Below are 25,625 nucleotides of genomic sequence, written 5' to 3'. Positions count from 1 at the left end.
TTTATTTTTATTGTTATTGACTTAATTTACATACAGTAAGCCTACACATGTTAAGTATGCAGCTCATGGGTTTTTGCACACACACACACACACACATATATATACACACACCATATACTCGTGTGGTATACACAAATAGTAGTCATGTATGGATCTGAGAGGTGGATCATAAAGAAAGCTGAGCGCTGAAGAATTGATGCTTTTGAACTGTGATGTTGGAGAAGACTCTTGAGAGTCCCTTGGACTGCAAGGAGATCAAACCAGTCAATCATAAAGGAAATCAGTCCCAAATGTTCATTGGAAGGACTGATGCTGAAGCTCCATTACTTTGGACACTGATGCTGGGAATGATTGGAGACAGGAGAAGAAGGGGACGACAGAGGATGAAATGGTTGGATGGCATCACCAACTCAATGGACATAAGTTTGAGCAAGCTCCCGGAGTTGGTGATGGACAGGGAGGCCTGCCATGTCAGAGTTGGACACAACTGAGTGACTGAACTGAACTGATACTCGTGTGATAGCCCCAATGATGGCCCTTCAAGGTCCATGTCCTACTCCCCTGGGACGTTCACATGCAGTACCTTGCACGGCCAAAGGGACTTTGCAGATGTGATTCCATTAAGGGGTTTGAGAAGGAGAGATTGTCCTGGATTATCAGGGTGGGCTCAGTGTAACCCCAAGGGTCCTTTTATGTAAAAGAGGAGGCAGGAGGGTCAGAGTCAGAGATTGGGAGGTGCTATGCTTCTGGCTTTGAAGATGGAGACAGGTGTTCTCTAGAAGCTGGGGAAAGCAATGAAATGGATTTTCCCCTGGAGCCTTCACAGGGAAAGTAGTCCTGGCAACACTGATTTTAGCCCAGTGAGACCTGTGTCAGATTTCTGACCTCCAGCACTGTCTGGTTTGAAGTCACTGAGTTTGTGATAATTTATTACAGCAGCAATAGGAAGCAGATACACTGCATAACTGCCACACTAGGCAAGACAGAGGACCTCTTCATCCTTCTGGAAAGTTCCCTCATGCCCCATTCCAGTCTCTGTCTGTCTCTGCTGTGAGTTAACCGGTGTTCCGATGACACCTTTCACCTTACATGTGCCTGAACTTCATATGATTGGAAACTTAGAGCATCTGTTCTTTCATGTTCAAGGTCTTCCATTCAACACAGTGCTTCTGAGGTTTGTTCATGTTGCTGGGTGTATTGGATTCTGCTCCCTTTTGATTGCTGAGTAGTATTTCATTGTACAGCCAGCCATACCATACTTTGTTCATCTGTTCTCCTGTGAATGGATGTTTGGATTGTTTCCGGGTTTGGGCGATGATGAAAAGCCTGCTCTGAACCTTCTGGAACAGACCCTTTGGTGGATGTGTACACAGACTCGTTTCTCTCGGGTAGAGTCCTGGTGGTGGAGTTGCTGGGTCACAGGGTGGGGATGGTCAGCTCAAGCTGAAATGCTGGGGCTGTGAAGCACAAGCATGGCTCAGCCCAGCCAGCCTTGGGTTTGGGGGCTAATGGCCACCTCGCTTGCCTGCAGTGGTTTCTGGGGTGCACACATGGTGGGGGAGGGCCTCCTCTGGTCCAGGGCAGGGGTCTTAGTGGCTCTCAGGTGGAGATGCAGGTGGAAAACCTCAGCCAGCAGGTGTGTGCCCTGGTCCCGGGGATGATGGGTGAGCCTGTGATTCTTGGAGCTTCCCAGGTGGCACTAGTGGTAAAGAACCTATCTGCCAGTGCAGGAGACATAAGAGACGTGGGTCCGATCCCTAGGTTGGGAGTGATCCCCTGGAGGAGGGCATGCAACCCACTCCAGTATTCTTGCCTGGAGAATCCCATGGACAGAGGAGCCTGACGGGCTACAGTCCATGGGGTCTCAAAGAGTCAGATAGGACTGAAGTGACTTAGCACACACACACACCTGCTCCGCACCCAGCTTGGGGCTGGTGTTTTCTCACAGGCCTTCCCTAGTGGTCTCCACACAGCCTTGTGATGGGGAGTGGTCATTAGCCCAGGTTGCAGCTGTGGAAACTGAGGCCCAGGGCAGAGTCCCGTCTGTGGCAGAGCTGGTGAGGGTGGAACCAGGTGTTCCTTTTCAGCCCAGCTAACTCTGTGACCTTGATCCCGTCTCCCACTCCTGTAAGAGTAACTCAAAGCTGTGCCTGGTTGGAGGGCAGCCACGAGGGTCAGCTCCTCCTACAGGACAGTTAGTGGGACCTTATCTCCCTGTGCACGGGTGCACAAGAAGGCCAGGGGGATGGCAGATGGCTTCCCAGATGGCAGAGAACACAGCCCAGCTGGTGCAGGGGTTGTCTGTCATGATGGGGCAGGCAGTGATGAGGGGCTAATGGAGCTGTCTGATTGGTTAAAGAGTTAGGTCTGCCATGAAGGGTAGAGGAGAGCCACAGCAGGTGCCTGAGGCTGGGAGTGACCTGATGAGATTGGTGGTTGTGATGCAATCCGGGGGGGCTGCCTGGAGGTGGAGTGCAAGGCCTCTGGGAAGCTCTCCACTGCTGTGTCCTTGCTTGTGCTCTTCTTTCTGCCTAGAGCTCCCTCCCCCATCTCATTCACTCAGCAGATTTGCCCTTCAAGAGGCCAGTTGAACCCCACCACACTGGGCCTGCCCCCTCTGACCTCAGTCTCCCATGGCACTTACCGTGTGTCTAATAAAGAGTTCATGAGCAAGATGGAAGTTTCCAGTGTTCTTAATTATAACATTTAAATGGAAATCACTTGCTCTGTAGTGGCCTGAGAACTCAGAGTCGGATCCTCACACATTAAATACTCCTGTGATGTGTAACCACTGGACAAGACGAATGGCAGCCTGATGGGGCAGGGGCAGGGGAGGATGTGGGCAGATACAGGCAGCTGGGGCCCTTGTCTGCTCTGCTGATGGACTTGCCGGGATGCTGAAGTGATGCCTTGTGGCCCCTGCCAGCTTCCCTGCTGCACGTTTAGTTTCTGGAAGTCTTGTTCACTAGCTCAGACTATGTGTCCCCAGAGTTGTGGCCACTCCTTGGGGATCTTCCTGGACTGGATCTGTGGAGAGAGAGAGGGGCAGGGAGACATGGTGGGGTAGGGGTGGGCATGGGCTGTGTGGATGTCCCCGTGACCAGCTGCCACTTGCCCAGCCTCAGGCATTCCTGTGGGCCCCTCCCGGAGGTCACTGCCCTGTGCTCAGACATTCCAGCTCAGTGGGTGGGGATGTGCCTGGAGTGGGAGGCAAGCTGGTCACTCTGCATCTGGACCATTCTGCTCCAAAGAGGAGATGGCCGCTGATTAACTGAGTTCCAGACAGAGCTGTTAAAGATAACAATGAAGCCTGAAGCCGTCAAGGCCTACGGTTAGACTTAGTGCAGCGAGCAGGCCTGGGTGCTTGCCGGGAGGGACAGACCCTCAGCGCAGCAGGAATGGAAAGCCAAGAAACACCTCTCTGGGCTTATTGAGGGTGGGATGGCTTCCTAAGCCTGTGGTTGGGCAGCTGGCCATCCCTAGGTAGCAGCCAGGGTGCAAAGTCCCATTCCTTAGCCCTCGGTTCTTGCCTGCCCAGGCACTAGAGAGGGGAACCAGGGATCCTGGGAAGCCACGTGGCTCGAATGCCAGGCGTGCACCAGGGTGTGTGCACCCAAGTTGGAGCTGAGTGTTTTGGCATCTGGGGCCCTCTGTGCGGCCTCCTCATGGCCCCTGAACATAACATGTGTATTATTTCATGGGATTCACATGGTTTCTAGGCTTGCTGCCCCCTCCTGAGCTCAGGAGAGGGTTTGGAAGGCCTCGCGTTTGCATTGCAACATGGTGGGGACGGGGGGTGGGAATGGAGATTAGCAGGAGTTTGTGGTGTGTTTCCTCCTACCCTGCTGCAGCGATTCACACCAGGAATGTTGTTGTTTTGTTTTCATTGTAATTTGACTTGCTTTAAGTTCAGACGAGAAAATGGATCAAAGATTCGTGGTCAGCACCTGCTCGGTCTGGGACAGGAGCTGGCTCTGGTGTCTTGGTGGGGAGGTTCTGCCAGGTCATCATGGCTGCTTGGCCTTACGTGGGTCTTAGGGTGCTCTGGGGGACCCTCTGGGTCCTGGGGCTTAGGGTTTCCTGCTGCTCTGTGGAGTAGCCTGAGGAAGTAAGTAAGCCTCATTCTTGGGAAAAGTATCTAAGATGGTCTTTATGTTCTTTGGGAGAAGAATATTTATACTCTTTGGTCTTTATATTCTTCGGGGCTTCCCTGGTGGCTCAGATGGTAAAGAATCTGCCTGCAGTGCAGGAGACCTGGGTTCAATTCCTGGATTGGGAAGATCCCCCAGAGAGGGGAATAGCAACCCACTCCAGTATTCTTGCCTGGAGAATCCCATGGACAGAGGAGCCTGGTGGGAGACAGTTCATGCAGTCTCAGAGTCAGACATGACTGAGCAACTAACACAAACTTCTGGACAAATTCTGTCCTAGGGGAATTGTCCACTAGTTTTACATTCTTCTTTTTTTTAATCTCCCATGACTGCTCTGGAAGTTAGATATTCTATTTTAACTCTTTTCAAGCATAGTTACTCTTGAAATTGTGCCATGTATACTTAATTTAGCAAAGTCCAAGTCCCAGTTTACTAATTCCATCTTTGTGAGAATGTCAATCCATGTGAAGGTTTTGTATAAAATAAGAATTAGGGAGTTTACACTTAATCTTAAAAAGTCTCTGGTAGAACTTTCTCTCCCTCCAGCTGACATGACGTCTTCGGCCAGCATGTAAAAGAGTGGTCTGTGATGGGTGGGTGCCAGGCTGCCTGTGCTGGAGGGCATTTGGTTGCCTCTTTGAAAGCCCCACTTCAGGCTGCAGTGGATGGGCCCTGCTGGACCTCCCCAGGGGCTTTTTTGAGCCCTTTTGTGGTCTTTCTCTTCTCTTTTCCTTTATATTTTGGAAGCAGGAATTTCTCAGACAGATTCTGGCGCACTGCTTAGCCCAGGACCCAGGCTCAGGCCACAGGCACTTGTGAATAGTTAACAGAAGAGTGTTTTCACGCTGGTGCACTTGGCCCTCTTGCTAAGGTGAGGCTGTGACTCCTGTCAAGGGTTAGTGTGGCTGCAGGATATCAGGCACTTCTCTTGCTGTTTATTCTAGAATCCCTTGAAACTGCTTATCTGAGGGGTAGCCTCGGCAAGCCCTCTGTCCTCAGTTTTCTGTCGGAATGCCTGGCCCTTGGGAGTCTAGCCAGCCAGCTTCAGAGCATCTAGGGGAAAAGTGAAGACATAGCTGGTGACCTGGGGTGCTGACCCTGCTCTGTGCCCACATTCTTATGTTGCTAAAGAACGGGGTGTCTGGGGATAGACCAGTGCCAGCTGTTGCCCCCAGCCTGGCTGTAGTCAGCAGACATCCCGGGAGAATTGCTGAACCCTGCCTTGTTAGAAAGGTTGGCCTCTGTCCAGGGAGGGAGCAGCAGTCAGGGTGGCTGAAGCAGCTGATGGCCACCCCAGGAAGGAGGGCTGTGCTCCTGAGGGCAGGCTGGCTAGGGGACAGTTGTCCTTACAAGGTGGTTTCCTGCAGCTCTCTGATTTTTTTTTTAATTGGGATATAATTCACATATTATAAAATCCGCCTTTAAAACAATTCAGTGGTTTTAGTTTATTCACACGGTTGTGCAACCATCCCCACTATCAAATTCCAGAGCATTTTCTTCACTCCCAAAAGAAACTCATGTGTGCATGCTCAGTTATTTCAGTCATGTGCGCCAAGCTCCTCTGTCCATGGGATTCTCCAGACAAGAATAGTGGAGTGGGTTGCCATTTCCTTCTCCAAGGGATACTCCTGATCCAGGAATCGAACCCTTTTCTCTTAGGTCTCCTGCACTGGCACACAGGTTCTTTACCACTAGCACCACCTTGGAAGCCAGAAAGAAACTCAGACCCATTAGCAATCCCTCCAAATTCCCATTCCACACAGAGCTCTGAGTTTTCACTGCTCTTTGCTGAAAGTTACCAATGGTACAGGTTTGGGCCAGTCCTAGGGGCGTGGAGCCCTCAGGACTGGAAGGTAGTGGAAAGGAGGAGCTTGGGCATTGCAGAAAGGTACTTACTAGCTGTGAGATTTGGGGGATATGCTTACCCTCTCTCTGCCTTGGTTTCCTCTGCTGTTAATGGGACTAATAACTACATATTTCTTACCTCGCTGGGTTGTTTGTAAAGATAAAATGAGACACCGTAAGGAATAATAATTACACTTCTTAAGACCTTGACCTGCATTATTCTTATTGAATTCTTATTAATTCCAGGAAGGGTTATTATTATCTCTGTTTAATATGGAAGGAAAACTGAGCCACAGAGAAGTTTAGTTATTTGTTGAAGCTTGCACACTATGAATTGGTTTTTAGCTGAAAAGCATGGAAAACCTGACTTTTATCTTGTTCCTAGAAGATGAAATCAGTTATCACCATGAATGGGAAATTCAGAGGTCTGCTGCTGCTGCTGCTAAGTCACTTCAGTCGTGTCCGACTCTGTGTGACCGAGCGGGCTCCACAGCATGTATTCAGCAGCTCATAGACTGCCCCGAAGGATAAATGGAGGTTCTTTCTATGCTGGCTGCATCTTGAGCTTGTGGCAAGATGGTGGCCACAGGTGCTGGCCTCTTGGGCTCACTTGAGGGCTAGGGCATTTCTTTCCCAGGAGCCTCCTTCATGCTCCAAGTTTCATGGTTCAAGCAGGCTTCCCTTCATGCTCCATCAGCCAGAATGGTGGGTCACAAACCCATTCCCACATCCATCATTGGAAGGGGAAAGGGTTCCCCATGGTTGGTTCAGACTACTCAGGATCTACCCTGGATCTTGGCAAGAGTCACTCCTCCCCGCTAGTCATATAAAATTGGTGTTTAGTTAGGAAGGGAGAGGCTTCTCTGGTGGTTCGGTGGTAAAGAATCTGCCTGCAATGCAGGAGCCACAGGAGACACGGGTTCGATACTTGGATAGGGAAGATCCCCTGGCAACCCACTCCAGTATTCTTGCCTGAAGAATCGCATGGACAGAGGAGCCTGGTAAGCTATAGTCCTAGGGTTGCAAAGAGTCAGACACAACTGAAGCGACTTAGTGGATGCGGCTGTACACACAGATCAGTAAGTAACTGAGCTGGGATTTGAACCAGTCCCCACAGGTCCAACACTCCTGAGCTTCACAGCAGTGCCACAGAGCTTCTGCAGCTCCCAGCGGGTAGTGAGTCCTGTGCACAGTGAGTCTTGGTTGAATGCCTTAATCCACACAGCCTGGTATCTGCTCCTCCCCAGTCCCACGTCCTTTTTTTCTGACCTTCTGTTGCTCTTCTATGGAGAAATGGTTGCCTGGCTTCCACTTGAATTCCTCTAGTGATGCGGAATTCAGTACCTTTCCAGGCATTTCCTTCTCTTTTTTGATAGTAAAGTGCCATCCATGGCTGCCTTTCATGGTGCTTTTAGATGAATTAGAAAAAGATCTGCTCTGGGTGCAAAAATTAGGATAAGGTGTTCATTCTGGGCAATATAGCTCTTCAGTGCATAGCTTGGGAGGAACACTTTGTGGTAAGAAAATGGCATCCCTGCCCAGGGGTGGATGTAGTCCTGCTTGAGCGATTTCCCCCAAGGTGGGTGCCTTTGTACGGGGCACAGACTGCACCGCTGTTTGGGGACATTTCTTCTATCAATACACTCCTTAGAGGGGTGTGTAAGGTGCATAAATCTCAGCTCTCAGACACTGGCAGAGTGCAACAGGTTAGTGCTTGGGTTCTGGTTTGGGGAGCAAGGGGGCTCAGGGCAATCCTCCCTGCCTGGAGGTGGCACAGTTCTCTGCATCAGAGAGTTCAACTAAGGGGAATGAACCAGCTGTCTGTCTCTTCAACCTGTATCCCCTGTTCTGCTTCTCCCTCTTCTCCCTTCCCCAGGGACAGATGGTGAGTGTCTGGGAGGTGAATGACGCCCGTCCAGGGGAGACCAACAGGCTGGAGTGCCATGGCCCTCGGCTTTAGTCTCAGTAGAGGCAGTGCCAGCCGTGTCGCGGCCTCTCTGGGTTGAGCTGTCCCAAGGCTGTTCACAGCAGAAACTGGGGAAGCCTAAACCCTGGCCTTCCAGGTGCCCAGACAAATGGAATCTTTTCCTTGGTGGGAGAGTGATTCTTTTTTTAACCTGGTCGGTTCAAATATGTGCTTCGTTGTATTCAGTTCACTTCAGTTCAGTCACTTAGTCGTGTCCGACTCTTTGCGACCCCATGAATTGCAGCACGCCAGGCCTCCCTGTCCATCACCAACTCCCGGAGTTTACCCAAACTCATGTCCATCGAGTCGGTGATGCCATCCAGCCATCTCATTCTCTGTCGTCCCCTTCTCCTCCTGCCCCAATCCCTCCCAGCATCAGAGTCTTTTCCAGTGAGTCAACTCGTCGCATGAGGTGGCCAAAGTATTGCAGTTTCAGCTTTAGCATCAGTCCTTCCAGTGAACACCCAGGACTGATCTCCTTTAGAATGGACTGGTTGGATCTCCTTGCAGTCCAAGGGACTCTCAAGAGTCTTCTCCAGCACCACAGTTCAAAAGCATCAATTCTTCGCGATCAGCTTTCTTCACAGCCCAGCTCTCACATCCATTGTTGTATTAGATTGGTTAAAAAGTTTGTTTAGGTTTCTCCGTGAGATGTCACAAAAAGTCCAAATGAAGTTTTTGGCCAACCCAACAGAGGGCCAAGAAAGCCTGTTTATTTACCCGGTGAAAAGGACCACGTGGCTCCTCAAGTTCTCCTTGGTTGTTCTGAAAGTGCCCCTGAGATGAGCAGATGGCCTGAGCGGGAAGTCAGGGCCAGACAGTCTCCCTTACCCATGTCAGCAAAGCCCTCATGTTTCCCATCATTAAGAGCTTTCCTGAAGGTTCTGTTTGCCAAGTTTCTGTCTGGTGAGACATTTTATCCTTGATTAACAGGCCCAGAGAAGCCTGATGTAAAGGAAATGCATTTGCTGCCCTTGTGCATAAGTGAGGGCTCTGCCTGTCCCTTGGTATAAGCCCATGGCTGTTTTTTCTTAACAGCTGTTGGACCTATTTGATGATGATGGTAGAAAGGATAATAAATACCATCCAGGTAGAGCTTCCCTGATAGCTCAGTTGGTAAAGAATCCACTTGCAATGCAGGAGACCCCGGTTCGATTCTTGGGTCTACTGGAGAAGGGATAGGCTACCCATTCCAGTATTCTTGGGCTTCTCTAGTGGCTCAGCTGGTAAAGAATCCGCCTGCAATGTGGGAGACCTGAGTTTAATCCCTGGGTTGGGAAGATCCCCTGGAGAAGGGAAAGGCTACCCACTCCAGTATTCTGACCCGGAGAATTTCATGGACTGTATAGTCCATGGGGTCGCAAAGAGTCAGACATGACGGAGTGACTTTCACTTTTATAACTTAGGTGCATGCCATGCGCCAGGTTTTGTAGACATTATTTCGTTTATTCATGTGTTATTTGGCAGTGATCCTCAAAATGTATCACCATCATCATGATCCCTCCCCTCCCCATTTTCCAGGTGAGAAAACTGAGGTTTGAAGAGTTTCATTTCAGGGCGTGCCTCTGGGAAGCAGCCATTCTAGGACCTGAGGCCAGGCTCTCCTGAATCTGAACCTCTGTGTTATCATAGCTCCTGCCACCCTGGTATTTGGATGTGAAGAATTATGACTTTTGAAATGGAGAGCCCCATGTGACTTTGGAGCCCAAAGAAGGGCAAACCATGCAGTCTTCTGAGCCTGGAGGCAGAGACAGCTGCTGGGCCTTGGAGGTGCCCTGTGATTATGACCCCCTGACTTCCCCGGCTTGTCTGTGAAATGGGGATTGAAGGTAACACCTCTCTTGCAGTTTCAGCTTTCAAGAGAAACAGTACCTGTGTGGGACATGGTACTGGGTACGGTGCAGGGGTGCAGGGTTGGAGGTGGTGAGCTCTGAATGCATTTGGGCCGCATCTGAACAGCGCGGGCTTCTTTCTTCACCTTTTCGGCCTTACTTAGTTTCTCATCCACTGAGTGGGAACGGTGATAGTGCCTCCAGCCCCCTAAACAGCAAGCTTCCTCCGTGCGTGTGTGCCAGGCCGCTTCAGTTGTGTCCAGCTCTTGTGGACCCCACTAACTGTCGCTAACCGGGCTCCTCTGTCCATGGGATTCTCCAGGCAAGAATACTAGAGTGGGTTGCCGTACCCTCCTCCAGGGGATCTGCCCCACCCAAGGATTGAAGCCGCATTTTTTATGTCTCCTGTATTGGCAGGCAGGGTTTTTTTTTGTTTTGTTTTGTTTTAACCACTTGGGGAGCCCAGGCTTCCTCTAGCCGCACTTGTAAAAGTCTTAAGTGAAAGTCGCTCAGTCATGTCCGACTCTTTGTGACCCCATGGACTATACAGCCCATGGAATTCTCCAGGCCAGAATACTGGAGTGGGTAGCTGTTCCCTTCTCCAGAGGATCTTCCCAACCAAGGGATCGAACCCAGGTCTCCTGCATTGCAGGCAGATTCTTTACCAGCTGAGCCACCATGGAAGCCTGAGAATACTGGAGTGGGTAGCCTACCCCTTCTCCAGCGGATCTTCCCTACCCAGGAATCGAACCGGGGTCTCCTGCATTGCAGGCGGATTCTTTGCCAGCTGAGCTACAGAGAAGCCCATATAGTGAAAGTGTTAGTCACTCAGTCATGTCTGACTCTTTGCAACCCCATGAACTGTAGCCCTCAAGGCTCTTCTGTCCATGCAGTTCTTCAGGCAAGAATACTGGAGAGGGTAGCCATTCCCTTCTCCAGGGAATCTTCCTGACCTAAGGATCAAACCCGGGGTCTCCTGCATTGCAGGCAGGTTCTTTACCATCTGCTGCTGCTGCTGCTGCTAAGTCACTTCAGTCGTGTCCGACTCTGTGTGACCCCACTGACGGCAGCCCACCAGGCTCCCCCGTCCCTGGGATTCTCCAGGCAAGAACGCTGGAGTGGGTTGCCATTTCCTTCTCCAATGTGTGAAAGTGAAGTCGCTCAGTCGTGTCCGACCCTTAGCGACCCCATGGACTGCAGCTTACCAGGCTCCTCCATCCATGGGATTTTCTAGGCGAGAGTACTGGAGTGACTTGCCATTGCCTTCTTCATCTGAGCCACCTTTAAAAACTCTTCGCATGGCATGAAGCTCGCATTCAGTGAGAGCTAACCATGACAGCTTTCCTAATAGATTTCTGAGTTTGTATTCTTATAATTTCAAATTAATAATTTGAGTTTGATAAACTTGCAAAATAGCCTAAATTAAAAAAAAAAAACAGACATAAGTATCTGACTCCGTGAAGGAATTCAGCTAATGGTGAGTGATGGTTGTTATCTATTTCCAAGGGTTTACCTCCTTTGTTCATTGAAATAATAGTGACAGAGGCCCTGAGAATCTGAATTCCCACTTCACGGAGAGAAGTTGTGCCTGAGAGAGGTGAGGTAGTTTCTCCAGGCTCACAAAGCAGCGTCCAGCCTCTCCACCTGCTGCGCCGTGTTCTGCATCCTCACTGGGAGCCATTTTGTTTCCTTACTTTCCTCTGAGAACGGCGGCCAAGGAGCCAGCTTAAGCTTTGCTCCTGTTCTCAAGCTGCCTGGTTCTGGGGAGACACCGCCCTCGAGCCTATGGCCTAAGTTGACTGCTCTGCCTAAACGTGGAGGACACTCTGCCTGCAGCCCATCCCCGCGGGACACCCCCTCCCTTGCTGGCATTTGTTCTTTTAGCACAAAGGGTCACAGGGTGACATCTGACATTGGCATGCTGCTGGCCATTCCTCAGGCGGAGGGAGGAGATGCCAAGGCCTTCACGGAGGCTTGGGAGCCCAGCGAGTCTGAACACAGCTCAGAGGGTGTGTCCTAGGCTTAGAGAAACCCTGCCTGTCTACAGGAGTGGTTCTTGATATCTCAGAGCATGGAGGACCCAGAAGTGTGCGGGGGGCAGCCCCCTGCCTCCTCTGAGACCCTGAGTTTGCAGAACTTGTTTCAGTCTAGGAGGGCCTTGTACCTGAAGCTGGGTGGGAGCCCGCCTCAGAGTGGGAGCTGCTCAGCTGGTGGCCGGATGTCTGCTTTGCTGCCTGCAAGGGGGGTCTGGTGGCACCTGCTGAAGTTCAGACTCCTTCAAGGACTGTCCTCACAGCCCCAGCTCCTGAGAAACCACCCGGACCTGTACCCCTCACCCATTGGTGACCGAGTCTGAAACCTTTCTAGGCCTTTAAAGTCCACATATTTAGGTTTAAATGAACATATATTCTTACTCGCTTGTTCATTCACTTGACAAATGTCTGGAGCACCTACTGTATACGGGCCAGGTGCTCTCACTGATAACACAACAGAAGAAAAACATCAATCGCACCCTCTCAGCAGGAGGGAGATGGACATGAAACTGGTATATGAAAACACCTACTCTTTTATCAAAGTTTAAAGCATACAAAAGGAGGGCAAATAATGTATTCGGACCCCCATGAATCTGTCACCAGGTTCAATCATTATCAGTTTGTGGTCAATATCGTTTAATCTCTGTCCCTCCCCTCCCGTATTATTTTGATGAGCATCCCAGATATCATGTTGTTTCACCTGTAAATATTTCAGAATGGTTCGCTAATGGATAACTACTCTTAAAAATTACATAATTTCATGATTAGCAGTAATTTCTTCATCTTATCAGTGTCTGGTCAGTTTTTACATTTCCAGTTGTCTTTTAAATTTTGTTATTCATCCGAATCATGGTCCAATAAAGCCCAAGCATTGCAGTGATTGGAGTTGCTTTGTCTTTCTTTTAAGCTATGGCAGCCTATCTCTCGGGCTGATCCAGATGGCCTGGTGACTCATTAGAAATGCCTTTACTCAGCATCCCCAGACCCACTGGAGTAGAAACTTTGAGGGGAGGGGGGTCTGCACATATGTTTTAATAAGCACTCCAGGTGATGCTGATGCACTTCAGAGTCTGAGACCCTCTAATATATAGTTTCTCCTCCTTCCTGCCTGTGTATTTTCCTTGTAACTTATTTCCTGATGAAAACTGGCTGTTGTCCTTAGTGTGTCCACGAGTCTGGGTTTAGCCGGTTGGTCCCCAGGTGCTGATAAGCAAGCTCCTGTCTCCTCTGTTCAGAGAGAACAGAGAAATCTCTTCTCCCACAAACAGAGGGGATTGACTTTCGGAGGGGGTGTTTCCAGGAGGATGGGGTGGAAGTGGGGTGCACTCCAGGCAGGGGAAAGCTATGTGCAAAGGTCGAGAGGCTGGATAGAGAGTCTGTGAAAGGACTAGGTGGGGTCAGGGCTGAGGGCGATGGTGGGAGATGAGGCTGCAGAGGGTGGTGGGGTGGACTTTTAAGGGCCTGGGTGCAAGCTGTGTGCTAGATTTATCCTGTGGGGGATGGAAACAGAAGGCCCTAGCCTGGTCAAGTAATGTGAGCAGACCTCAGCTCAGACCAGGTGCCTCTGACTGCAGGGAATCCTGACCTGGATGGAGAGACCCAGAGTGGGGAGATAGAGGTGGTGCGGGAACCCTGATAAGGGTCAGCAGGGTCTGGACCAGCATTGTGATGGAGAGGTTACAGAGGAAGGATGAATGTGAGAGATGCTAAGACATAGGGACAGGGCTTGGGAGTGCAGTGAGAAGGGAAGGGGCAATCTAGGAGATCTCCCTTCTGGGAGCTGTGGTGGTTGCATTGACCAGAGGGGACATCTGAGGAGAGATGGATTTCGTCACACATGCACACATGTATGCCTACATTATTGGAGGTAACTCAGCATGTTAATTACTAATATCCTGACCCAGGGGATGGGATGTTTGATGTCTCAATTGGAAAGACCTCAGTGGCCCTCTAAGTCTACAGATAGTCACTGAGTCCACTTTTGGGCACACATGGAAATATCCACCCACCCATCCATCCACCCTTCTGTCTCCCCACTCAAGCACCCATCTACCCACCCACCCATCCATCCATCCATCCATCTACCCACCCAACCACCCATCCATCCATCCATCTACCCACCCAATCATCCATCTATCCATCCACCCACTCAGACATCTACTCACCCACCCACCCACCTAACCACTCATATACCCCCTAACCACCCACCCATCCATCCATCCATCCGTTCTTCCACATGTCCATCTATCCAACCATTTATCCATCCAACATATACCGAGTGCCTGTGACAATCATGAGCTGAGGAATCAGAGATAAAGAAGGCATGGCTTTGCCCAGATGAGCCCAGAGTCTGTGAAAGAGAAGCCAAGTGGACAAAAGTATCTTAATACTGTATGTGGGGTGATCTGGTGGAGCCTCTCCAAATGCTGGGTCCCAGTGGGCAGGGGCTGTGAGGTTGCTGCATGTAATTCGTGATAATTAATAGGAAAGCTTGTTGGTTTATAAGGCATTTCCTCACCTCCCCACAGCAGCTGCCTGGACACACATGTGCCTGTGAACCTGTGGTTAAGAGAGAAATTATGAACTGTGCCCCACTCATGGTCTGAGGTTGCAGGAACTTGGGGATCTCACTGCCTCTGGGGAAACCTCACTGCCCAGGACTCTCTCACCGGCCCATCTCATCTCCATTTAGTGAGGGGGAGGGTAACTGGAAAATTCTGCTCAGTGTCAGGATGGGTTGATGCAGGCCCCCACTGCCTGATGCTGTTTTTTCTCCCACTGTAAATGCTTATTTCTGTAATTATTATTCCGCATTTAGAGAGAAGCTATTTTACACTCAGTGTTCTTTGAAGCTTGGAGGGTCTCCTGGTTCACACCAATAAAATTTCCATTTACTCTGAACATCAACCATGGTGATTAAAAAAAAAAAACCCATAAATTATTTACTGAAATGGAAGCTGAGTTTACGGTAATAATGCATTAGTTCAGCTAGCCATGCAGTCTGTTATAGGGTAATAAAAATTTTTTATTTTCCTTCTTAAAAGGTATTTGCCAGTAACCTACACATGACCTTGAACTGATCAATTTTCAAAGATGATACTACAAAGAGGGGATATAAGGAAAGAGAAAGGGATAGCTTTTTTTCAAACAGCCTGATTTTAGGCAATTGTCAGCAAATACCTGTTGTCTCACTGTTATCAGGAGAAAAGAAATGAGCATACATATCGCGTTTTTAGAAATCATAAGGACTAGATCTTAAAAATCCTTTGGAAATTCAGCATTTGTGTGATAGAAATAAGTCTGAAAGCTAGCAAGGAGGCCTGTTTGAAAAATCTGGGGAGTCACCATTGTTTGAGACCAAATGTCATTTTGCATGAGCCTGGAGCCTTGTAAAAAAAAGTCAGCCCAGTGGTTCTGTCTTCATCTTTTAAAATGTATTTATGGAGCAGGATCGATTTAATGTATCTCAGAAAGTCCACGATTCTGCTCACGGCCATTTGCTGACTAATGTCTCCAGCCGAGAACAACAACAAGCACGTTCATGAATTATGGCTGTCCCTGAGGTTCTTTTGTCGACTATTTTTATTTTAGGAGCGTCTGCTTTGATTAAAGCCATTAGAGCCAGGAGCAAATAAAAAGGTGTCTGGCTTTTACATGTCTCGCATTTTATAGCAGGAACTCTGATGAAGCCTGTATTTTAATTATTACACCGTTAAGGCAAGTGATGAGTATTAACCTCACAAGTTCAACTAGTTCCTCCTCTATTACCTGCTTTGGGGTCTAAAAATTCCTGTGGCAGGAGACTTGTTGGTTGAGTCCAATTTTTACTTATTGATATCCTCTACTTGGCTGCATAAATATTTTCATTTATTTATATATTCCTCTTTGCTGCAAAAATTATTTTTTAAATGACTTGGTTGAAGAATGTTTTGGGGGGTGAGTCACAAGTTAAGCGTGAACTGAGGAACACCTGTGTTTATTTATTTAAAATGTTCCGTTCCATTCCGTCGCTCAGTCGTGTCCGACTCTTTGCGACCCCGTGGACTGTAGCCTACCAGGCTTCTCCGTCCATGGTATTCTCCAGGCAAGAATACTGGAGTGGGTTACCATTTTACAGATACTCTTTTATTATTTTTTTTTAATTTTAATTGGAGGATAATTGTTTTACAATATTGTGTTGGTTCCTGCCACACATCAACATGAATCAGCCATAGGTATGCATATGTCCCCTCCTTCTCGAACCTCCTTCCCACCTCCCACCCCATTCACCCCCTCCAGATTGTCACAGAGCACCAGGTTGAGCTCCCTGTGTTATACGCAACTTCCCATTAGCTACCTATTTTGTATATGGTAATGTATATATCAATATTTCAATGTTACTCTTTCAGTTCATCCCACCCTCTCCTGCCCCTGCTCTGTCCATAAGTCCATTCTCTGTGTCCGAGTCTCTCTTCTTGCCCCGAGAATAGGTTTATCAGTACCATCTGTCTAGATTCCATATGTGCGCATTAATACATGATACTTGTTTTTCTCCTTCTGAATTGCTTCACTCTGCATAACAAGCTCTAGAGGAAAACTCAGATTTATTTTTATATTCACTAAACTAAAAAAGATGCACAGTAGGTAAATGACCTAAGTAATGGTAAATCATCTATGACTAATGTCAAAAAGACCTGAGGATTATTTTCTGGTTGTAGAAAGCCTCCGGTCTCTTCCTCCTCCGCTTAATTCTGTTGCTGATACTTCGCATTCTTGAAATATTCTGTGTTTTTCTGATTCCGAGATGTGAAATCATCAAATCCCTCTATGTTATGCATTTCAGGGTACTTAGTGCTTGCAATGGAAGATGCTTTGAGAATCTGTTTAATCTAGTTGAAACAGCAGAGCAGGTATTTCTTAGAACTCCCAGATACCTCGGCTCTGGCCTGGACCACACTTCTGGTAAAGCATTTTTTCTTTAATCTGTTTTACCAGCCCCTATCCGCTGCAGATGGGCATCAGTTTTGTTTTCATCAGTTTCCTTTCTCTCTTCCAAGCCTGCGCTCTAAAATTTTCTCTTCTTGTCAGGCTTTTAGAATTGCCTTTCTCTTCTGCTCCTAAAATGCCCAAGTCACTCCATGCGTACTGAACCGGAATATCATGTGGGTGGGAGTCGTCTCAGGGCAGATGTTATTATATAGGCTTTACAGAGAAGCATTAACAGGGTCACAATTAATGACAGTTGGTGTTTCTTACTGTAGATAATGGCCCAGGTTTAACTGGTAGCCAGAACACACAGCACCTACCTTGTACATTAGGCATTCCATATTATCAGCTCTCTCCTACTATTAGCTTAGATCTGCCAGTTATCCATAGAATAGCAGATAATATTCCATTGACCCTGTTGTGTTTCTTTTTAATCACCTATTAAATGAAAGGTCTCAAGATTGGTTGGCATTGAAGCATAGGTAGCCAGTGGAAATTTGCTGTATGCCGCAGGGAGCTCAAACCCAGTGCTCCGTGACAACCTAAAAAGGTGGGATGCGGTGGGAGGTGGGAGGGAGGTTCAAGAGGGAGGAGACATACTTATTATACCTATGGCTGATTCATGTTGATATATGGCAGAAATCCACATGACATTGTAAAGCAATTATCCTCAAGTTAAAAAGAAATACATTAAAAAAAAAAAGATTGGTTGGGATTATTAGCACACCAGAAAACTTATCACATCCCTCAGGGGCTAAAATAGTTATTTCCATATTCTTTTCCCTAAGAATTTATGAGCACCTCTTTGACATCTTAAATAGTTAAAGAAATATTAGCTTGAGAACAAAGTCGTCACTGCAGACTCTGTATATTCCTGTGGCGGATCGATGCACATAAACTGGTGAATTATTGTTGATTTGGGATCTATAGAGCTACAGATATGGGCGTGCTTCATATGCAAATGTCTATAAAGATCTTATTCCTCCATACCTTCCATGCAAATCAGTTTTAAATCATCACACAATGTAGCTGCATTTTAATTTCTAATGGAGAACAGCCGTGAAGTTCAATTGCCTCTAGGCCTGACTGAGCGATCCTGTCAAATGATTTATTTCCACTGAACCAGAGGCAGGATGGAAGGGAGATAGGAGGAGGTACAGGGAGAACCAAAAAATCCTTGATTCTTGTCCTCACATATCCCGGAGTCCTCCTGGGGCCCAAGGCATGTGTTCTGGGTGCGGCTCAACACATGTTCTTTTACAAGTCAGTGGGCCATGCTCTGAGAAGGGCTGAGTGATGGGATAATTAGAACCAAGCAGTCAGCGGGGTGGATAGTTTGTCTGCTGATAATAGCTTGTTTGCTAATTGCCAACACCAGATTTTCTGGGCAATTAGACATTTGGTTTCTTCCAAGACCTTCTGTGCAAATGTGGACACATGGCCTTAGGCCTTCCAGGTAGCGGGTGGAGAGAGGGTGGCTCCCGGTACAGGATGGCATCTCTCTGATGCCACCTGCCCAAGTGGTGGTGGGGGCAGGGCAGACTTCTCACTAGTAGAGATGCTGAACTTCCCCTGCTTTTATGGAAGGAGCTACCCTGTGCTGGGTGATGAGCAATGAAGCTGAAGTTTGTGGGTTTGTCCAGGAGCCAGGCTTATGTCTCCCTTTTCTTTTCAAGAGCATTGAGCCAGGATGCTAGTAGAACCTGAAACTGCTTCCTCTCTCAGATGAGCAAGTTGATTTTTTTTTTAATAATTTTTTTATTGTGGTAAAGTATAACATAAAATTTTCCATTTTAACCATTTGAAGGCTTGCAGATCAGTGGCATCAATACATTTGCAATGTTGTGTAACCATTACTACTCTTTCTAAAACTTTTTCATCATCCAAAATGGAAATTTTGTATTCCCCATCCGTCTTTGCTCCCTCAGCCCCTGACTACCTCTAATCTACTGTCCGTCTCTATGAATTTGCCTATTCTGCTTTTGTATTGGCTATCTATATTTCATTTGCCTGTTCTGAATATGAGGTGATATTTGTCCTTTTGTGTCGAGCTTATTTCAGTTAGCATAATTTTTTCTAGTTCATCCATGGTGTATCATCTATAAGAATTTCATTCCTTTTTATAGCCGAATAATAATCCATTGAATGGATGTACCGTATTTTTGTTATCCATTTATCTGTTGATGTATACTTGGGTTGTTTTCACTTTTTGGTTTTTGTAAATAATGCTGCAGTGAACGTGCACATACAAGCATCCTTGTTTTCAGTTCTTTTGGGCAGATACTCAGGAGTGGAATTCCTAGGAAAGGAACTGGGTCTATGTAAGACTATATCTCACATTTTAAGAAACTACCAAACTGTTTATCACAGCAGCTGTACCATTTTGCATTACCACAAGAGATATACAGGAGGGTTCAATATTTCCATATCCTTGCCAGCATTTGCTATTTACTTAAAAAAAATATAGCCATCCTAGTGAGTGTGAAGCAGTATCTCATTGTGGTTTTGATTTCCCTGTTGACTAATGAGTACATTTCTCTAATGACTAATGAGTTAAGCATCTTTCACGTGCTTATCGACCATTAGCATATCTTTTCTGGAGAAATGTCTGTTTAAGTCCTTTCCCCCACAGATTGATTTTTGGTCTCTGTACTTAACTTGCTTCTGTGCCTTTCTCCCAAAGGTTGGAACTGAGCCTCTTCGGGAGGAGAGGGAACAGATGCCTGCAGAGTGGGGAGGTGGCTGTGCAGATTCGAGGCTTCGCATTCCCTCTTTTATGATTCCTTTTCTTTCCTCAACTCGTTTGGCACCCACTGTAATGATGCTGTTTGAGTTCTCACCAAGCAGGAAAAGAAATCAGTAAGCGCGTGGGATTAACCAAAGTGATTTGGCAGCAGACGCAGATGGAGCCACTCCTGGTGCCTCCCTAGAAGCAGACAGGTCTTTCTCAGATACCTCATAGACTCTGGGTTTCCTTGACCACATATTGTTGTAGCAAATTACTCATTTTTTCCCAGGAGGTAATTAGTCTATATACTGAATGGAGCAGTATTTGCAGAACTCCTTGGATGGTACCTGGGACTTGTCGATGCCAAGAGCCTGGCCATCACCTCTACAGGGGAGCCAACCATCCTTGTTCTGCTGCCCTGCAGGATCCCAGTCCTGGGAAGCAATCAGAGAGGGGATGGAGCTTCCAGCACTGACCAGGGCCAGGGGTGACTCCCCCTTGGGAACTCATCCCTGGGGGAGAGCCACGGGGCTCTGGCAGGGTTTCAGAAGTTGTCTGAGTAATTGTAAGAGCAGCAGGGGAATCGACCAAATGATGTTCAGGCTGCCTCGCTCCTGGCTCTTCTCTCTTTTGACCTCTGTCTGTTGTGGGATCCTGACTATGGGCCCAGGAATGCTAATCTATCTGTCTTTTTGCTGTGGTTTTTCTTATTGAATGTCCAGACCCTTCAGCATTGCTGAAGCAAGACAAGTTCCCTGTGTTCTGACAGGGCCTCATGCAGGAAGGAGGGAGGAGATGATGCCTCTACTAAGCAAAGAAGTTCTTTCTGGAAGTCGAACCCCTGTCCTCTATTCTGGTGATTAGGGTTGTTAATCTTGGATGGGGTCCCATAACCCTTTGGAAACCTGAAGGCTGTGGATGACCTTCCAAGAAAATGAACGCAAAATTTGCACATCATCTCAGGGGGGCTACAGTCTTCTCTGGTCCATATACTGGTGCCTGGGTTAAGAATGGGCTCTACCGAAGGTAGGTTTAGGAACTGGGCAGCCTCTGTGCTAAGTGCTGAGAGATTGACTGCACTTAGTGAGAAGCTTGGTGGTCACTGGGAGAAGAGGAGTGTTTCATTTGTTCAAGTTTTAAATACCAAACATGGGGCAACCAGATCAGATACCCTACCGTTCTGGGTGGAGTTCAGCCTGGCCCCACGTTAGCTGGCTTGCCAAGGGCAAGAACACTCCCTGCAGGAGCAAAGCCACATGGTCCTCATTTCAGCTCTCCAGCTCAGCCTGCACCACCTCCAAGGATGCTCTTGTCTTTCCTTTCAGAAACGGCCCCCACGTCTGCATATTCGTCTCCAGCCCGGAGCCTGGGGGACACAGGAATAACGCCTCTGTCCCCTTCTCACGTTGTGGTAAGAAGCGTGTATGTGTGGGGGGGCAGGTAGGGAAGGGGGAATGTATGTGCTGATTCCCTTTGCTTTCTGAGTCTGCTTTCCCTACTCTGGGTCAGAAAAGGCTTTCCGTGGTGGGGCTGGTGCTTCGGCAGCCAGTGGCCTGGGTGTGGATAACATGAGCGGGCAGGGGGGAGCAGCTCTTTAAAGACTCAGGGCTCAGAGACTGCAGGGCACCTTCTTGGGAGGATGCAGCCACATCTGGCCAGTGGGCGAATCAGTGAAAAGCAGTGGTTTTTCCAGTGCAGTTAAGTACTGTGACCAAAAGCTGTGGCTGTAGCTGCTTCTGTACCAGCTTGCCGGGGAGAGTAGACCCGGGCGGTGTGGGGGTGGCGGGGGTGTCGGGAGGGGTTGCCGGAGACTGGGCGTTGGTTCCCACGCTGCCCCAGATGGATCCTGTGGGGCAGCTGTTCAAGGCGTTTGCATGTAGCCAACCAGAGAGAAGTACCTGGAGGGAAGGGCGATTTTATACGAACTTCTCAGATCTGCAAAGAAGACACTGCTGAGAACTTCACAGCCATCACTAGGGACACCAGCTTGTCCTGGTTTTCCCGGCACTGTCTTGGGTTCCATGGAAAGGCCTGCATTCTGGAACTCCCTCAGGCTTGGGAAAACTGAGAGGCTTGGGCAACGAAGAGCCGTGTCCTGTGGTTTTCAAACTCTGTACCCTGAGGGTTCCCTGGAAAAGCTTCAGGGTCACCTAAGGGGTGGGGCGCAGTGTGACGAAAGGCCAGGTAGGTGCGGCTGTCACCAATGCTCTTCAGATCCCAAGTTGATTGGTATAATTTGAAGTTATGTGGGTGTTAAAAAGGAAGACTACACTGCTTTAAAATTTTGGGGGGAATTCTGGAATGACTTGACCTACTCACTTGACAGATGAGGAAAGGCTCTGGGCGCCAAGGGTCACATGACTGACCTTGTGACAGGACTGGGCAGGGTTCTCGGTATGCTGAGCCGTGTGCCCCCACCTCACACACCCAGGCAGATGGAGGGGTCCCCTGGCAGGCGAACTGGGCACAGCAGAGCTGGGTCTGGAGGTCTATGTAGGGCCTGGGGGAGGCCAGTTGGGGGAAGACGGTGTCACTCAGGGAACCACTGGGCTTCTGGTTCAAATGGAAGCATTTCTGTAATTTGCCGCGTTCACACATGGTTGATAAAGGATGTGGTGCGCATGTGTAGGCAGGTGACCTCCCCAGTGACCTGGCCTGGCCCTCCACTCAGGAGGACCCTCCATTTCTCCCTGAGTTGGTCGGGGGTGGGGGGGCGTGGACAGGAGGCAGGCCTGTCCTCTGCCCAGGGCTCACCACGTGGCAGACTTGAACCAAACGTGGAATGTCCTTCTGTCTGCACTGGGTGCACAGCGGGGCAGGGTGGAACCTTCCTGAAACCTGGGCTTGACTGCCCCCACCCACGCCCTGTACCTCACTCGCTGTATCTGCAGAACGATGCCGACCCGAACGTCTCTGAGCAGCAGACGTTTCTTGTGGTGGTGGCCATCGACTTTGGGACCACGTCCAGCGGCTATGCCTACAGCTTCACCAAGGAGCCGGAGTGCATCCACGTGATGAGGTGAGCTTCAGCGGGGCAGGGGCTAGCACCAGTCACTTGTCACTATGGAGACTTGGGGGAGGGCTCTGGGGGAGGGGAGAGGCAATCTTCCAATGAGCAGATGAATGGTGCTTAGTAGGCAGGTCTTTCCTGGATTCTGGCCCTGCTTGGCCTAATCTCACCATGCCACTTTGTGCAAGCCGCTTCTGATCTCTGGGCTCCAGGTTCCTGGTCTGTAAAGGCATTGGTTTAATGCTGACTTAGTTGGTTTGGGAAAGGGCCTAGAGAGTATGTTGGAAACTTCCAGCATGCTGCCTTGGCAAGAGGCACTGACTTACAGGATGTTTTTGATGGAGGAGATCCAGGTCTCTCTTTTACTGTGTGACCTCAGGCAAAGGACTTCCCTGGTGGCTCAGACAGTAAAGTGTCTGCCTACAATGCGGGAGACCAGGGTTCGATCCCTGGGTTGGGAAGATCCTCTGGAGAAGGAAATGGCAACCCACTCCAGTAGTCTTGCCTGGGAAATCCCATGGACAGAGGAGCCTGATAGGCTATAGTCTATTGGGTCGCAAAGAGTGGGATACGAATGAGCCACTACACTTCACTTCACTTTCAGGCAATCGATGAACCTTCTAGAGCTCAGTTTCCTTATCTGTGAAATGGGGATAATGCAGTACCTGCTTCTCAGAGTGTGTGTGCAAATGTGATGAGATTTCCTATCAAGTGCTTTTTGTTGTCTAGTCACTAAGTCGTGTCCAACTCTTTGTGACCCCATGGACCGTAGGCTTCTCTGTCCATGGGATTCTCCAGGCAAAAATACTGGAGTGGGTTACCATTTCCTTCTCCAGGGTATCTTCCTGACCCAGGGATCAAACAAGAATACTGGAGTGGGTTGCCATTCCCTTCTCTAGGGGCTCTTCCCGACCCAGGGATCAAACCTGCACTGCAGGCAGATTCTTTACCATCTGAGCCACCAGGGAAGCCCCCATAAACTAGAATCAACATTTATCGGCTTCAATATTGTTGTTTTAAGAAATTTATTTCTAGAGGGAGAGTCAGACAGTGAAAATTGACAGAAGAGAAAGGAGCACAAGTAACTTTGAACTTGCCAGGGAGGAATTCTTACAAAGCCTTCACAGAGTTCAGGTTCTGTAGGGGTGTTATCTTAATAATTGTAGAGATTTTGGAGGAAGGTTCTACCTGAATTTTATTTCAGTCAGAACATATTAATATCACCTTGATCCAGACTGACAGATTATGAATGAGAAAGTTTAATTTTTTATATTTAAATAGGAATGAAGAATTGAACATTTGAAGGGCAAAAACTCTGGAAGTCCATTACCTACTGGAAATGTCAGTGTTCATAGTCCTGGAAAACCTATTTCTGAAAGGTTATGTGTGGGACGTATCCCTGGTCCAGGCACCAGTGTCTGCCTGGGACGGTGATCATCTCTGCATCTCAGTGGGGTCACCATGGGGACTTGGCTCCCTGGATGGATGGGGCTTGACTGGGAAACTGACCAGGGATGACTCCGGCCCCATCTGTGCGGCAGGTCTGGGTGAAGGTTGGCTCTCCATCAGGACTGTGATGGCGGCAGCAGGTGTGAGCCCAGCCAGGAGAGCGGCCACCTCCCCCAGAGAGCAGGCTGGGGAGAAAGATGCTCTTCCCCAGTGCCCTGTGTCTCCCCCAGAGGCTGCCTGTACGGGTCGCGTGGCAGGACTGGAGCCACCTGCTGAGCCAGGACGTGGTAGGGGAGACAGCATCCTGACCTTCTGGCAGCCAGGGCTTCTCTGCTGCGGCCCCAGGGAAGGGAGAAGCATCCAGTCACCTGTCTTCTCCACTCTCTTTACTTTTCTCCTTCTTTCTGTCTGCGAGGAGGACGGAAGCTTTTTTGGAGCTCAACCTACCCGCTGCTTGCTCCACCACACTTCCCGTCAGTTCCAGGATCTAATCCCATCGCATCCTCCTATCTGTCTGTACTCACCCCTCCTGGCTTCTGGCTCCTCTTCAGCACACAATCATGCAGGCGGATATGGTCCCTTCCCTCCATCAGAGCCGTTCTGATGAGAGCTGTTCCCATCCACCCGCCACTGTGACTGTCACCCCAGGATGGGGGCGCCCGGGTCTGTTTCTTGCCTGAATCTCTTCCTGGCTTGCACCTTCAAGCCCCTCCTGGGAGTTCAGCGCCAGCACTTTCCAATAAAGCTCTCCGTGTTTCCTCCTGCCTACTTCCTGGCCGGGACTGCTGGCATCTGTGAGGGGCACTCTCTCCTCCGGACTCCCCAGCTTGAAACCTGTGGGGTGCCCTGGCGCCTGCTCACCAGTGAGGCCGTTTGGCCTGGGTCTCCTTCTGGATGGTTCCTCCCCATCATCCCCTCTGTCTCTTCCCAGGGCTCTCTCTCCTTGCATGAGCTCTCTCACCTTGAGACCTGAGCTCTGTTCTCAGCCTCCTGGCTTCCAGTCTCCCTCCCTTTAGTTCAGTTTGCTTTGGGTCAGCAACAGCTCTGATTCTGTCCTGCCCCTGCTCTAAAACCTTTAGTGGCTCCCTATTACTCACTGATTAAATCTCTCACTCCTCAGGGCCCTCACCACCTTTCCAGTCTCGTTTTCCCCACCCAAGCACAGTCACTCTCCTCATTTACATGCTCTCTGCAACCCACACAGTCACTTGGCATTCCCCATACCTGCCCTGTGCTTGCCCCTCTCTGGGCAGCCTGCAGTCCATCCCTCTTTCAACATCCGCTGTCTGTCCATTCTTCAAGTCTCTCTTCAGCCCTGCGTCTCTGGCACCTCTGCCTCCTCTGATCGCTCTGGACTATCTCCCCTTCATCTCCATCTGATGAGGCAGGTATTTATGTGCGTGTTTCTCCCCTGCCTGGTCCATCTGCTGTTGAGTGCTTGCAGATTAAAAAGCCAAAATGCACACCAAACACACACAGACACAGTTACCTACTATGTTGCGAGTTATTTGAAGGCAGAAATATAAATGTTTTATCTCTGTGTCGCCAGCACCTGGCACAGAGTAGATGCTCAGTGCACTTTGAGTGAAAGGATAAGACAGACTTTGTTACTGAGCAAGAACCTGGCCCTTGTCCCTTTCGTTTTG

At 48.9% G+C, this 25,625-nt stretch overlaps 1 protein-coding gene across 2 annotated transcripts in view; it reads left to right on the top strand.

Moving 5' to 3' along the window:
* The window catches only part of HSPA12A (heat shock protein family A (Hsp70) member 12A), a 164,105-nt gene that overhangs the window by 108,263 nt on the left and 30,217 nt on the right, over positions 1 to 25,625 (top strand). For both annotated transcript variants that reach the window (XM_055424567.2, XM_055424568.2), the window contains exons 2-3: positions 20,846 to 20,931; positions 22,412 to 22,539. In XM_055424567.2, the coding sequence (XP_055280542.2) occupies positions 20,846 to 20,931; positions 22,412 to 22,539 (214 nt within the window). The remainder of the gene's footprint in view (positions 1 to 20,845; positions 20,932 to 22,411; positions 22,540 to 25,625) is intronic.

The sequence above is a fragment of the Moschus berezovskii genome, chromosome 12 (genome assembly GCF_049115385.1).
Source record: "Moschus berezovskii isolate FMDL1 chromosome 12, NW_MosBer_1.0, whole genome shotgun sequence".
NCBI lineage: Eukaryota > Metazoa > Chordata > Mammalia > Artiodactyla > Moschidae > Moschus > Moschus berezovskii.
The sequence above is the reverse complement of the archived record's forward strand: the minus strand, read 5'-3'. Positions and strand labels throughout refer to the sequence as shown.